Here is a 14,036-nt window from a genome sequence, read left to right as displayed (position 1 = left end):
TGGATAGTACTATTTTTGTTTCTGTCTGACTCTTAACACATCTCAGAATCTTTAATGTTATCATTTCTTTCAGGGTAAGGGCATTGTGAGAAGCTCTAAATACTTAATATGTGGTACTGTTTCTCCTGTTACTAAATTAAATTTGGAGCTAAATCTTTCCATGTAGCAGAGTCAACAATGAGGGAGAAAAGCACTGAAATGCAGTCTGGTGTTCTATGAGATATTCTCATACCACATCTCTGCCACCCTTCCCTCTTCTTAGGTTCTTGCTTTCCTCCTTATTCTGCTTATTTCAAGAGCCAAACAGCATAAGCATTCCCCTTGAATACACCCTGAACTCCTTTGTACTTCTTGGTTCATCATACTGCAAAGCCTCTGCCTTATTTGAATCCAAATCTCCACCTAGTCTATGCCTGTACCCCTGAAACTGAATTTTTGGCTGGGGCCAACATTTGACTTTTCCCACTGTAAAGCCATGACCACAGACCTCAGGCAGACCCCCAAAGCTTCCCAGAAGTTACACTGCAAGTCCTCACTTTGTTCATCATCCTGTTCTCCTATAGGATGTTGCCTCCTCTCTGCAAAGTGCCCCACCTCTCCCCTGATCCTCACTCTCCGCTGATGATCTAACTTCACTTAAAAAAAAAAAAAAATCAGTAAATCAGAAGGAAAATTCCAGGGGCACCTGGGTGGCTCAATTGATTAAGCCTCTTTCTTGGGCTGAGGTCATGATCCCAGGGTCTTGGGATCGAGCCCTGCATCATGGTCACTGTTCATTGAGGAGTCTGCTTGTCCCTCTTCCTTTGCTCATGCACTCTCACTTGCACTCTGTCTTTCAAAATAAATATGTAAATTTTTTTTTAAAAAAGGGAACTTTCACATTACTACTTCCATTACTACAACTACCCCTTCAACATGATGATAACAAAATGAAAATACAGTAATAGGTATGATTTTAACATAGTCACAGAAATTATATATAATATTATAATTATATAATTATAATATTTAATTATTTTAATTATTTAATTAATTATTTAATTAATTTAATAATTTAATTTAATTTAATAATTAATAATTATAATATAATTATATATATAATATATAATTATAATAATTTTTACAGACAGTTACTCAGTGGCCATAATTATTTACTAAAAGCCTGTGAAATATATTTGTACCACTTATTAACATAAGCTGTGTTAATAATGACATATATAGAAATTGTGGACTGGCATCCGGTAAGGGAAGCACACAATCTTGGCTTCAGCCTTGAAATGATGAATAAAACAACTAGAAACACAAAGGCCAAATTCTCCACTTTGCACCCAATCCCACCCCATTCCAAGTGTTCAAGAGCATTATTCCAGCAATTGTCCCCTCTCTGTATAAACATCCTATTACTCCCATCTTTAGGTAATCCTGCGCTTAAGGCTCCCTCCAGCTACAACACCTTTTCTAGACTCTCCATTTTAGTGAAACTTCTTGAAACAGTTGTTAATACTCACTGTCTCCATCACAGGCCCTCACATTCTCTCTTAAATCCATTCTAATGTGCTTTCCCTTTACCTATCCATCTGAACTCATCCAGTTCACCAGTACACATCCAATAATAAAACCAATGTGCAATTCTTAGTTTCTCATTTTATTTCATCAGTTAGCAGCACTCGACATTCAGACTCCTTGATCAAACACTTTCTTCAGTTGGTTCTCCTTTTGTTGTGGATTCCTGGTAGTCCTCTAATCTCACTTGAGATACTCCAGTATCTCCAGATATATATTCCAGTATATATCCTGGATTTCTTCTCTTCTCCCTGACTTTGTAATGTTAAATACCCCAAGATCTGTCAGACTTCCCTATTTTTGAATTCATTCTGTTGATGATCCTAATGAGTTTTATGACTCTAAAGAAAATTTATATTATGTATTATTAACTCACAAATTTAGATCTCCAGCTGAACCCTCTCCTCTGAATCCTAAACTTATTTATTTGACGTCCTACCTAAGGTATCCAATTGGATGTCTGAAGTCAAATATATGTCCTATCTTTCTCCCCAAAACCTGTTTAATTTTTTTAACTTTCCAGTCTCACTTGATAGAAACCCTATTCTGCAAGTTGAGTATTTCTCTTGTGTCTTCTATTCAATCAATCATCCAATTCTGTGGCTGCACTATATATCCAGGAGGACCTAAAGGATCCACACCTGTTCCTTCTCTGCAGTGATGCTGCATTATAGAGCTTCCATGAAAGCATGATCAATATGAACAGTGCCCCCAGGAGTTGTTCAGTAAATAACTTGTAAAGTTATTTGCAGCAACCCTGACTCTTGACATCGCCTCCTGTGACTCTCCCCCTTTGCTAATTCCTCTCCAAAAAACAACTGAATTCTTATTCTTCCTACAAAATACCTGAGGAGATGTTAACTCAGAGCAACATATGTACTGTCACCTCTTTCCCAAGTTATATGTATGGCTTAATTCCTCACGACTTCAGACCTCAATTCAAAACGTTACCTTTTCTAGAACCCCTCCTGAATAATCTATTTACTCTTGCAACCCATACCCCTTCAAACCTCCCCTTTTCTCTGCTTTATTTCCCTCCATAGCTCTTAGCATCTTCTAATATATTGCATATCTTACCTATTTATTTTGTGTAATCTTGGTTTCATCCCATTAAAATATGTGCTTCTTGACGGCTAAGATCTCTGTCTGTTGTGTTGATTGATATATATCCAGCACCTAAAATGGTTTATAATACATCATGTATGTAATAAATATGTATTGTATAAAGAAAATTAATGAACCAAATGTAATGAGCATTTTGTCAATAAAGTAAGAATTCTAACCACAAAAAATAACAGTGCAAATGCCTAATCAACTACATTTCATACAATGAGAATGAAGACTTTGATTTTTCTGTTAGTTCCATCTAGGCAACAAAGTAGACCTTCAGCAGGATCAAGAATATTAAAGGGATGAGTCTCAATTGCTCAAAATAGCTCTAGTTAGGATCAGGAAGTTCACACTAAAGAAGCAACACCATTGTTATGCTATTTCTCTTTCAAAAGAAATATCCGTTTGTAACACAGAGCTCTCCAGAGATTTGTCACCATTTACTAGGCTTCAGTCCAAAAAGTGTCAGGATTGACCCAGCCAATTTCCAGGGTCACACAGTCATTGCTTTTATCACTTATGAAAACAGAAGACAATTTCAGTTCCCAAAACACAGTGGAAAATCAATAATCCTAGGGTCATTCTCAAAGTTGACAATATGATTCCAAGTCCTTATTAAAAGGAAAAATAGATAATGAGATCTATTTTCTTTAGCACTAGTGCTGCTCCCTAGAAGTTGTGTACATAGGAGTACAAATCAATAGTTTAAGTTCAACAAGATACTGTTTAATGCATTATACTTTTACTGAAGAAAACAAAGTATATTCATATATGCAGTCATTATTTTATTTTCCTTTTATATTCATTTATTAAATATCTATGATTAATTTATTTAATAACTTTTTTAATTTATCACTTCCTTTAAAAATATTTGTTAAATACCAACAATGTACCAAGCATGTTGCTAAGTGCTGGGGATGTAAAACTATCCTAAATGTATTGTGGGTTGGTTTCATAAGCAATATCTCCTGAAATGCAAACGTAAGGACATAATAATAGGAAAAATACCATTTGTCTGGCTTTTCATCATCCCTGTATCTAGCCCTCCATCTCTTCTTCAGCTTTCTGTCCAACTATCTGTGGGAGATATGGGGATCTCCTATATGGCCATGAGCCCATTTTTCTCTGTTTTCTCTCTAGCTCCCTATGGTGTATCTATCAGGTCCTCTAAAAAGTGTCTACAGTGACTGACCACAAAATGCAACACCAAAATGCTGCTCATGCTCAGTCTATGGGTCTTTCTACCTTTGTACGTGATGCCTACAGATTTCTTTGCCCATTTGTTACTATGTGGTTACCATTATGAAGGAATATTGCAATGCATGTTGGTACAGAGGCACGTGTGGTCATCCAGATTAATCCATTGGAGCAACGTTCCTTCAATAGAATTTCTCTCCCTTCTTTATATTGCCACATGTTGGCCTGTTTTAAATAGTTGTGGTATTTATAATTTAAGTAAACAGGCCTCATATTTATTTTCTCTGTACATTACCACCGGCTATCCAGTACATAAAATTAAACAGTCATACATACTACATTATTACATGAGAGTATCCAACTAGACAAATAAGTGTTTGTCATATATCAATGAGCTTACTCGTAGAAATATTGCCCAGTGCTTTAGCAAACTCTTCCTCTGTTTTCTAAGAATTCAAACCACTGGCATCTCGGATGAACCCTTTAAACCTTTCATACTTATTACACAGTGGCAAAAACTACCTGAATCAGTCAGGAATCTGCGATAAAGGCAGAAGCCACTTGGAGTTATTTTAAACAGAGGGAGTTTTTCTTCAGCGATTTAAGTACTTCCAAAAACTTTAGAAGGGCTGACAGAGCAGATTCTAGGCTGTATTTCTCAGGGGACTCACAAAGCCAGACAGAACTGGTTCCCTAGGGGAACAGCCACTTCAAAAGCTGCTACAGGAGCTCTGGCAGAAGCAGTAAGTTTCCACTGCCTCCCTGCAATTGGGCACCAAATACTGCTTCAGGAAAGCTTCCGGTTTTCCTGACCTCGTGTGTCAGCAACAGGGGCCAGGAGCTGCCACACTTTAACATTTGCCCACCTACTGCCTTCTGAAATTTGTCCTGAGTTCTTCTAATGGGCTGAAATGTGTTTGCACAAAAAATGATAGCTACAGAGAAGTTTGGGAAATGTAGAATTTTGTTTTATAATCTCTCCAAGTGAAAACCACTCCAAGCAGATGGGAGTTCCAGTTCAGAAATACATATTAAAGTCAATTCTCTTAGTCTGTAAAGTGCTTCCAATTATTAACTGGGGCTGGTTTGGGCAGGGGTCACAGGAGCAGCAACTTAGTAGAAGTTTTCATTTGCAACAGCAGATGAAAAATCTACGAATTTAGAAGACTTGGTTATAATTTTAGCTCTGACATTTAGGAACATGATCGAGTCATTTGCCTTCCCTGGGCCTCAGTTTCCACATTTGATAGTAACATTCGGGCCACCTCACAAGGTTATCATGAGGATCTCGTTAGACACAAATGTGGAAACACTCCATGAATATTAGATACTTATCAACTGCAAGCAGATACAATCAGTGGGAATGATCAAAGAAAAACTAAATGAAATCATTTCAGTTACTATTAGATATTTAGTGCTAAATGCATTTTATTTTATTCTAGGTTTTGAAAAATGGCAACCTTATTTTTATATAGTCTGTAAATCACCATGTTATCTCATTTCTTAGTCAACTGGGAACTTAATATAACCGGGAAAATTTAATCAAGTTAAACTGTAAATATTTGTGGTGTCGTGCCATAATATCAGAAATCTTGGGTCCTATGGGGGCATTGTTTTAATAAATAATAAATGCCATATCGGAGTTAGTTTATTCTGTCACTTTATGTCTATTCTTATAGTTTCAAATGGATGCCTCCTTTATTCACTTTAACAAGACTTATAAATTTGTAATTTTTATGATGTTGTATAGGTATGATGTTTAGTTCACCTTTTAGTTGACCGAGTCTCTGTGAAGGGTGTTTGAAGCTCTGGACAGTAACGAATGAAGGTTTCTAGTTCAGCAAGCCTCTTGATAACAGAAAAAGAGTTTCTAGGGAATTACTTTTCATTTTGTGTTATCATTTAGATTGAAAAAGCATAAACTCATAATTATCTAGTGTGATTTACTATTTTGATTGAGTTCTGGTTGTCAGTGTGATAAGATGACCTTATGAGCAGTATAACATTGAGCCCCCAGAAATCAATAAATATAATAAAATCCTTTTACTGCCTCTTCCTTCCTACTCACTAAATCAATTGCTTTTTTACCTTCTGGTTTTTCAAGAAAGTTCTACAATTCATTTTACTACCTGTCAAAATTGAAATGTCTTTTTTTTTTCCTGAGGAGATACAGTTGTTTGATATTTCAATTTTCTTCATGATTTTATTTTTCGTCCCTTTGTTTCTATGACATTTGTAATGCATATGTAAGCATTTAAGTATTTAAAGTATATAAGTATTTACATACTTATCTAATGTTCTAGGTCCCAAATTTAGAATAACATATTATACAGGGATAGAAAATGAGGCCTAGGACAGTGAACAGTATGGATTATTCAGATTCATACACAGTTATTTTGCAAATCATGGGACAAGATGATTACAAAACTCCATATGAATTATGAAAAAGTAATGAGAGTATAACAGATTGTTTTTCCTTTCTTGCAAATCAGGAGTACTTGTCTACACATCATTAACATGAGTTCTATTTAACACATAGAAGGCTTTGAACACCAACCTTATATTTCTCCCATGAAGAAGTTCATCTGCCTCTCATACCCAATGCATCCACACTGGCTACCTGGTGATACCGATCCTCAGAATGGCTAGTGATGATGTCATTGGGCAATATGGAACTAATCCATGAGAACTAAGGCTTTTCCCAGTACGTGTCCACCAGCGATGAGTCAAAGTAACAGTAGCTGCCCGCCCCTCTGGCAGCTTCCAAGGAGTTTTGTTACTGGACTTTTCCGACCTTGCCTTGTATTGAAAATGTAAGCTGGGAAAAGTGTTTTTATTCTGCACACACCAAGAAATGAATTTTCCCCAGTGCCTAGCAAAAGACTCCAGCTCATTTTATAGCATTGATTTCATAACACAGACTTTCTACAGAGTCATTTATTGTAATAGATGTTTGAAAACACATCGTCTTGGTGAAAGAGAGGTAAATTTGGCTCTACGCTGAGAGTCATTCCATGAAAGGAAAAATGACTGAGCCTTGCAAAATATTTAGGGCCTATCTTCTGAGCTGAGTGTGGCATGTGACTTAGGCATTGTAGATATTTGATCCATTTGCCATTTGCTTATTATGCCAGACTGAATTCTTTCCCTACGCTGTGTGCCATATAATGGACAATATAAATGGCAATTGTCACCACTTCTGTGTTCTGTTTATTGATTCAATCAACTTTCATATAATATTGTAAACTAGCATTTATAACCTCATCGATGAGATTCAATCCTAGAAGGAGTCTTATAAAGCAGATAATCATTTAAAGGAAGAAATATAAAAAAGGATAAATTAGAAAACTGCAGATCTATATCATGTAACTTGCAATATAATATCATTCTTCAATAATTTTTTTCCATTTTCTCACTTTAAATTTGTACTTGTTTTCCTTTAGACTCGACTGTTTACCCAAGGCAAGCATCTCATAGTAAGGTGTATGTTTCATAAGAAGTAAATTGAGCTGTTATGAACCAAAACCAAGGGAAGAACCTTAATTTTTTTCCTTTACCCTCTGTATCCGAAAGACCGCTGTGTGTCATATGATACTTGTCCCCTGGCTTTTAATTACACCACCAATAATCAGTCTGGTCTGGATACCTGTGTCCCTCTACGCTGCACTATTGCAGTAACTTCCTAATGCACAGCCTTAATTCGTTTCCTCTCCACTTCTAGTTCATCTTAATGTGTTGTCACTGGGTCTTTCCTCCAAAAACGTAGAACAGATCTTGTCCCTTGATGCTCAGAGGGCTTGCTTATCTACATTATTTAAATGGAATATATTCCCAACCCCTTAGTTAACAGTAAAAGCTCGTTATAGTTCATTCTTAGCTTTCTGGTTGTCTTCAACATTTTATACACACACACACACACACACACACACACACACAGCGTGTTCTTCCATCTCTCATATTTGGCACTTGCTCAAGTAACATTACTTTTCTATCTGAGGGAAGTCCATGTTCTCTTCCTATCTTCCTCCAAAACTTTCTGTATTCAAAATTCAGAATTAAACTCACCCACATACCACATGCCAAAGTATTTACCATGTCTATGAGACCATCAGAGTGCTTTAAGATTATGAGCTGCTGAAAGACAAAGCTTTATGTTAGTTTTTAGATTTCTTGTACTTAGCATAGAATTCACTGTATACTACAGAATGTTTATGGAAACAATTTTAATTGGATTCAATTGACCACACTCCATGTGATGTTCTCGCTTTCTTTTAGGAGCATGGAATACCTATCAACATGGGCTACGCAGTGGCACCACATCACTCAGGGGTCTACCCAGTTCATATTCAGTTGTATGAAGCTTGGAAGAAGGTCTGGGGTATTCAGGTCACCAGCACTGAAGAATATCCACATTTGAAACCTGCACGGTACCGAAAGGGCTTCATTCACAATAACATCATGGTGAGCATGGTGTGATGAAGTCTCTTAATACCTATATGTGGAATAAATACAAGATCTAACTTCAGAGCTCTCTAACACGAGTATCCTAAGTTCCTAACATACCATGGTGGTAACTGGTCACACGTTAACACATTGTTTGACTAGTGGTTTGCTTCATAAGCTGTGGGTGGTTTTGCCAAATCCAAGATAACCTCAAAATCCTGAAAATGAATTTCAAACAAATCATCCATGTACTTTCTCAATTGAAGTTTTGTCTGGGGACCTTATACATTTGGGAGTTGTTCCTTGTCTTTTTGTTTGGGTAGTCATATTGAGAATTTTCCAGGCAAAGTGTCAGTCCATAGATCAAGAGAATAGCTCCCAAATCACTACACTATCAACAGACAGAGTCAAACAAATAGGATCTGAAAACTAAATTTATCTACTGGGTTTATTTTGGTTTTCAGATACTTAAGAGTATCTTAGGATATTGTTTTCATATTCTTGTTTCTTTTCCTTGCATTCTCTAAAAGTGGAGGTGGACATATATTTTTTCAGATATATTGATTAAAAAAAATAATCTGATGTAACAATGGTATATCAGTTGTTATAAATGAGAATAGAATCAAATGAATTCCACCTAGGAATTTATAGGTATTCATTGGAATGAAGAAAAAATGGTATTCTTCACTTTGAAATAAAATAGTCATCTTAAAATGTCCATCTTTAATTCCAGTGCCTTAGGTTATGTTCTCATTATCAGTTGCCTAGATCATGACAAGGGTCTACAAACTCTTCTCCCTATTTTAAATATTTACATCTTCCCAATCATTGTTCAGATTGCTATTAGAATTGTCTATCTATCTATCATCTATCTGTCTACCTAATCACTATCTAAAACCAAAGAAAACACAGTAATACATGCGCTTAACCACAGCCAGTACTAGAAGACCTTAAAAAGCCTCAGACTTAAATGGAGCTATTAATTATGCAAATAGTGGTATTGACATTCATAAAAATCCTGGAGGTATAGAAAGAATTGTTCTTGTATAATTTTAAATTAGAGTGAAAATATCACTTTTCCCTTTATTGAGTTACATGAATTTGATTATTATAAAATAAAAACATTCATTTCAACCAATATTACATGCATTCCTTTAGTTTGAACTTAATACAAACTACTATAGAAATTAAGCAAAGAATAAATACAATTATAGTTACTCTGTTCAATTGGATGCATTTTTCCATTAGATTATAAACAGCTTTTTTATTCAAAATCAACTTCTGGAATAAAATTACTTATTTGCTTTCTCTGTTGAACATTCAAATTTGTAACAGAATTAACCACAGAATGTACCAGAAGTAGTCATTAGATGGTCTGACTACTACTGTGACTAAAATTTAAAATCTGAGTGTAGTGAAAACAAAATTTATAAATGTGGTAGAAGTGATGAAAATGGACTGTTTTGAATCTTGGAAACTGAGTACTATGTAAGATTGTGATTCAGAAGCGAGGAGAGTAATGGCCTAATACCATGAAAAATATAACTTTGGGGCATCTCTGTATTTGAATTAAATTAATCTTAAGAAGGCTTTTATTTTTCGCCAGTCCTTTAACATAACTGAGATGGTGGTTGAAATTTATAGCATTTCATGACAATGCTTTAGCCTATGTGTCTTATAGCTTTGATCTGGCAACTCCTTAATATTTACATCATTACACCAATACCAGATCTTGATTTCAGTAAGATTTGGCTTTAGCACCCAAGGAAACTACAATAGGAAATGGTAATTTGCAGACTCTGAAGTCACGAGACAGTGGGGGAGCTCTTAATTAAGTATTGTGTGTGCTGCTTTCCCCCCTTTCCTCAGGTCCTCCCTCGACAGACCTGCGGGTTGTTCACACACACTATTTTCTACAAAGAATATCCGGGAGGACCCCAAGAATTGGATAAAAGTATCAGAGGAGGTGAACTTTTCCTCACAATCCTTCTAAACCCGGTATGTATTCTATTTACACTTTTGATAATACGAGAATTTTCAAATACTTGTTTCTTTTGGTTTCCATTGCCAATCCTTTCACAAGAATAGTTGGTAAATACGAGCCCTACTAGAAGGAAATTAGATTACATCTCCAAGTTACTCAAGTTTGATTTTTAATTATTATGATCTTCAATCAAGAAAAACACGGGTTTGTTGAGAGGCATATGTTGAATTTAGCAAATAAATGTAATATAACATCTCAGTGCTGACTTCCATTCTTGAATTGTAATAAAGACATAACATGCAGTTCTCTAGCCCAGAATCATCATTCACAACGTCATCAGTGAATGCATATTTTGTCCATAAGCTGTTTGCTTCTGACTCAAGATCTCAGTAGGCACACACAATTCAGTCTCTAAAAATGATTACAATATAAAATCGCATTGACAATATGTTACTGTGTATTATCTTTGTATACCAGGGTCATCTGAGGCCTATTTTAAAAATCTCCACTAATTTTATTTGGATATTTGACCCTTTTTTCTCTAATTGTGTCCTTTTATCTTTCAAAGTTTTACAATTTTATTTCCTTTTTTAAAAAATTTTATTTATTTTTTAAATTTCTTTTCAGTGTTCCAGAATTCATTGTTTATGCACCACACCCAGTGCTCCATGCAAATTGTGCCCTCCACAAGACCCCCACCAGTCTCACCCAAGCTCCCATCTCCCGCCCCTCCAAAGCCCTCAGTTAGTTTCTCAGAGTCCACAGTCTCGCATGGTTCGTCTCCTCCTCCAATTTAACCCAACTCCCTTCTCTTCTCCATCTCCCCATGTCCTCCGTGTTAGTTCTTATGCTCCACAAATAAGCGAAACCATATGATAATTGACTCTCTCTGCTTGACTTATTTCACTCAGCATAATCTCTTCCAGTCGCATCCATGTTGATAAACAAAAGTTGGGTATTCATCCTTTCTGATGGAGGCATAATACTCCATAGTGTATATGGACCACATCTTCCTTATCCATTCATCCGTTGAAGGGTGTCTTAGTTCTTTCCACAGTTTGGCGACTGTGGCCATTGCTGCTGTGAACACTGGGGTACAAATGGCCCTTCTTTTCACTACATCTGTATCTTTGGGGTAAATACCCAGTAGTGTAATTGCAAGGTCATAAAGAAGTTCTATTTTTAATTTCACTTCCTTTTGTGTGTGCAAAAGCATATCAAGGTGAATGTCTATCGAGTGTAAAGTATATCAAGATAATGTTGAAATTATTTCAGCTTTCTGATTTTTCTCCCATAAGTGTTCCATTTCTGAGGTCTTACAACAGCATCTCCTCTTTTACATCTTAGTGCACATAAAAAATATGAAGTAGTGGGTCATATGCTATGCCCACCTTGTTTAATGTAACAAATTTTCATATTCAGAGAAAAAGATTCATGCACTAGACAAAAAGACAGCTCGGTTCTATGTGGTGAAGATCTGTTTAAAATGAATTATTTAGAAAATTTTTCTATGGTATTTTCTTTAAAGATTTTATTTATTTATTTGACAGACAGATCACAAGTAGGCAGAGAGGCGGGCAGAGAGAGAGAGGGGGGAAGTAGGCTCCCCACTGAGCAGAGAGCCTGATGCGGGGCTCGATCCCAGGACCCTGAGTTCATGACCGGAGCCGAAGGCAGAGGCTTAACCCACTGAGCCACCCAGGTACCCCTTTCTATGGTATTTTAAATTCCTGAAGAAATTAAATAAAACCTACTTTATGTAAAAAATGAAAACTTGCAAATTGGATTAAAGGGGTAGGAAAGTGGGGGTTAAAATGCTTTAAGCGTGAATAAATATGAATAATCAAAAAACCTTTCCCTCAAATGACATAGTTACTGAAAACAAAACAAAATTTAAACAAGATCTGTCGTGTTGGGGTGGCACTATCCTGGTGAACAGCTTGCAGGCTCTATGATCTCTTGCAAGAAACCATTTCTCAGAGCTTGCTTGCTCTTCGGTAAAACAAGCTAGCCGAGCTAGATAATCTTCAATGTGCCTCAAATATATCCCTTATGGACATAAATCTGAGATATTCCAATGTTTTGTGTATAATTCAAACTCAAAGACACTTAAGAGATATCTGAATTTTCTGTAAGCATTTTTTTGGAAACTGAGGTGTGCATGTGTATGTTAATGAAAGCAAATGTGGAAAACCTTTCTGTTTCTCTCTTTCCTCACTAGTTGAGAATTTGACCTCTATAAAGGGAAGGGTCATTTTTTCATACCTTTTTCATCCCAGGACTACACTCTTGACCCCAAACCTTCTCTAACCACTTCCTAAGAGGAAGTGGATAAGCATCAGAGCACTGATGATTGCCTCCCCTAAAATTCTTGCCCCCAGATCTGATTGCTATTGCTATAAATTATATGAATGCCTGTCTACTTGTCATTAAAGAGATTAATTTAAAACTTCTTTTTTATTTTGAATTCAGTACCAAACCCCTCATAAAGTATCATTCCTTATAGAGACTTACAGTTGGTTCTTTAAATAAAATAGAAGACTATTTGGCATCTAGTATTTCTAACAAACTGGTGAACTCAGAAAACAACGCTAACTACTGCAAACCTTGCTTAAAAACATTATCACTGTCACACAGATAGATTTTAATTGCAGGCAGGATGGAATAGTCGAAGAGGGAAGTTTCAGAAGTTTTCTTGTATCCATTCACAGCTGTGCTTGCTTTATCATTGTGAATTGATGGTGAACTCAAAATATGACACATCAGAAAGGAGAGAGACTTGGATAGACACAGCAGAAAGAACAATACTAGAGATGGTCAATAGTATGGATAATATTGGACATTGTAAAGTATGGTACTATGAAGACTGTATATGACAAAAAGTGACCCACAAAGATGTGAAATCAAAGAACAATGTTGCTTAAAACATGGACAGTGTACACCCATAAGCAATCTAGGGAGATATTACTTGTTGGTTCTCTAGGGAGACGAGTACCGGCAGCATCTGGTGGTACTTGCCAAAATAGGGATTTCATCTCAGACCTGTGTAGGGAGAGGTTACAAGATGTATTAGTCAGGGCTCTCCGGAGGAACAGAACCAGGGGAGTGGAGGGTGGGAGGGAGATAGAGAGATTTATTATAAAGAAATTTCTCATGTAATTATGTAGGTTGACAGGTCTCAAGATCTGCAGTTGGCAAGCTAAAGACCCAGAAGAACTGATGGTCTAGTTCTAGTTCATGTCCTAAGGACTTACCTGAGGTCTGAGAGTCAGAAGAGCTGATGGTGTAGTTCCAGGCTAAAGGTTGTCAACATCAAAACCCAGGAAGAGCCAATGTTTTAATACAAAACAGAGGGCAAGAAGACTAAACAACGTTCTAGCTCAAAGACCATCAATCAGGAGTTCCCTGTAACTCACAGGATGGTGAGCCTTTTTGTTCTGTTCAGGCCTTCAACTGACTGGCTGAGGTCCATCCACATTAGAGAGAGCAATCTGCTTCACTCATTTGACCAACTCAATTCTTAATCTCACCCAAAACACCCTCACAGACATGCCCAAAATAATATTTGAGCAAATAATCTGGTCACTCTGTGGTCCAGTCAAGCTGACACATAAATGAACCACCACACCAGAAGAGAGACTTAATGTGAATGAAATAAAATGGGCCACAGTGAAAGAGGGGAGGGAGTGGTAAATGAAGAAGCTTGGAATGTAAGCTTCGAAGTTTTCCGTGCTTGTGT

General features: G+C 36.5%; 1 protein-coding gene across 1 annotated transcript in view; it reads left to right on the top strand.

Annotated features, from left to right (window-relative positions):
* Positions 1-14,036, top strand: part of LOC308338817 (bifunctional heparan sulfate N-deacetylase/N-sulfotransferase 4) — a gene marked incomplete at its 5' end in the record, with an annotated part of 239,223 nt that overhangs the window by 138,990 nt on the left and 86,197 nt on the right. Inside the window, 2 exons of the mRNA XM_080797105.1 lie at positions 8,146-8,331; positions 10,183-10,311. Of these exons, the coding sequence (XP_080653231.1) occupies positions 8,146-8,331; positions 10,183-10,311 (315 nt within the window). The remainder of the gene's footprint in view (positions 1-8,145; positions 8,332-10,182; positions 10,312-14,036) is intronic.

The sequence above is a fragment of the Martes martes genome (assembly GCF_963455335.1).
Source record: "Martes martes genome assembly, chromosome: 2".
Taxonomy (NCBI): Eukaryota; Metazoa; Chordata; class Mammalia; order Carnivora; family Mustelidae; genus Martes; species Martes martes.
This window is presented reverse-complemented; position numbering and strand designations above follow the sequence as displayed.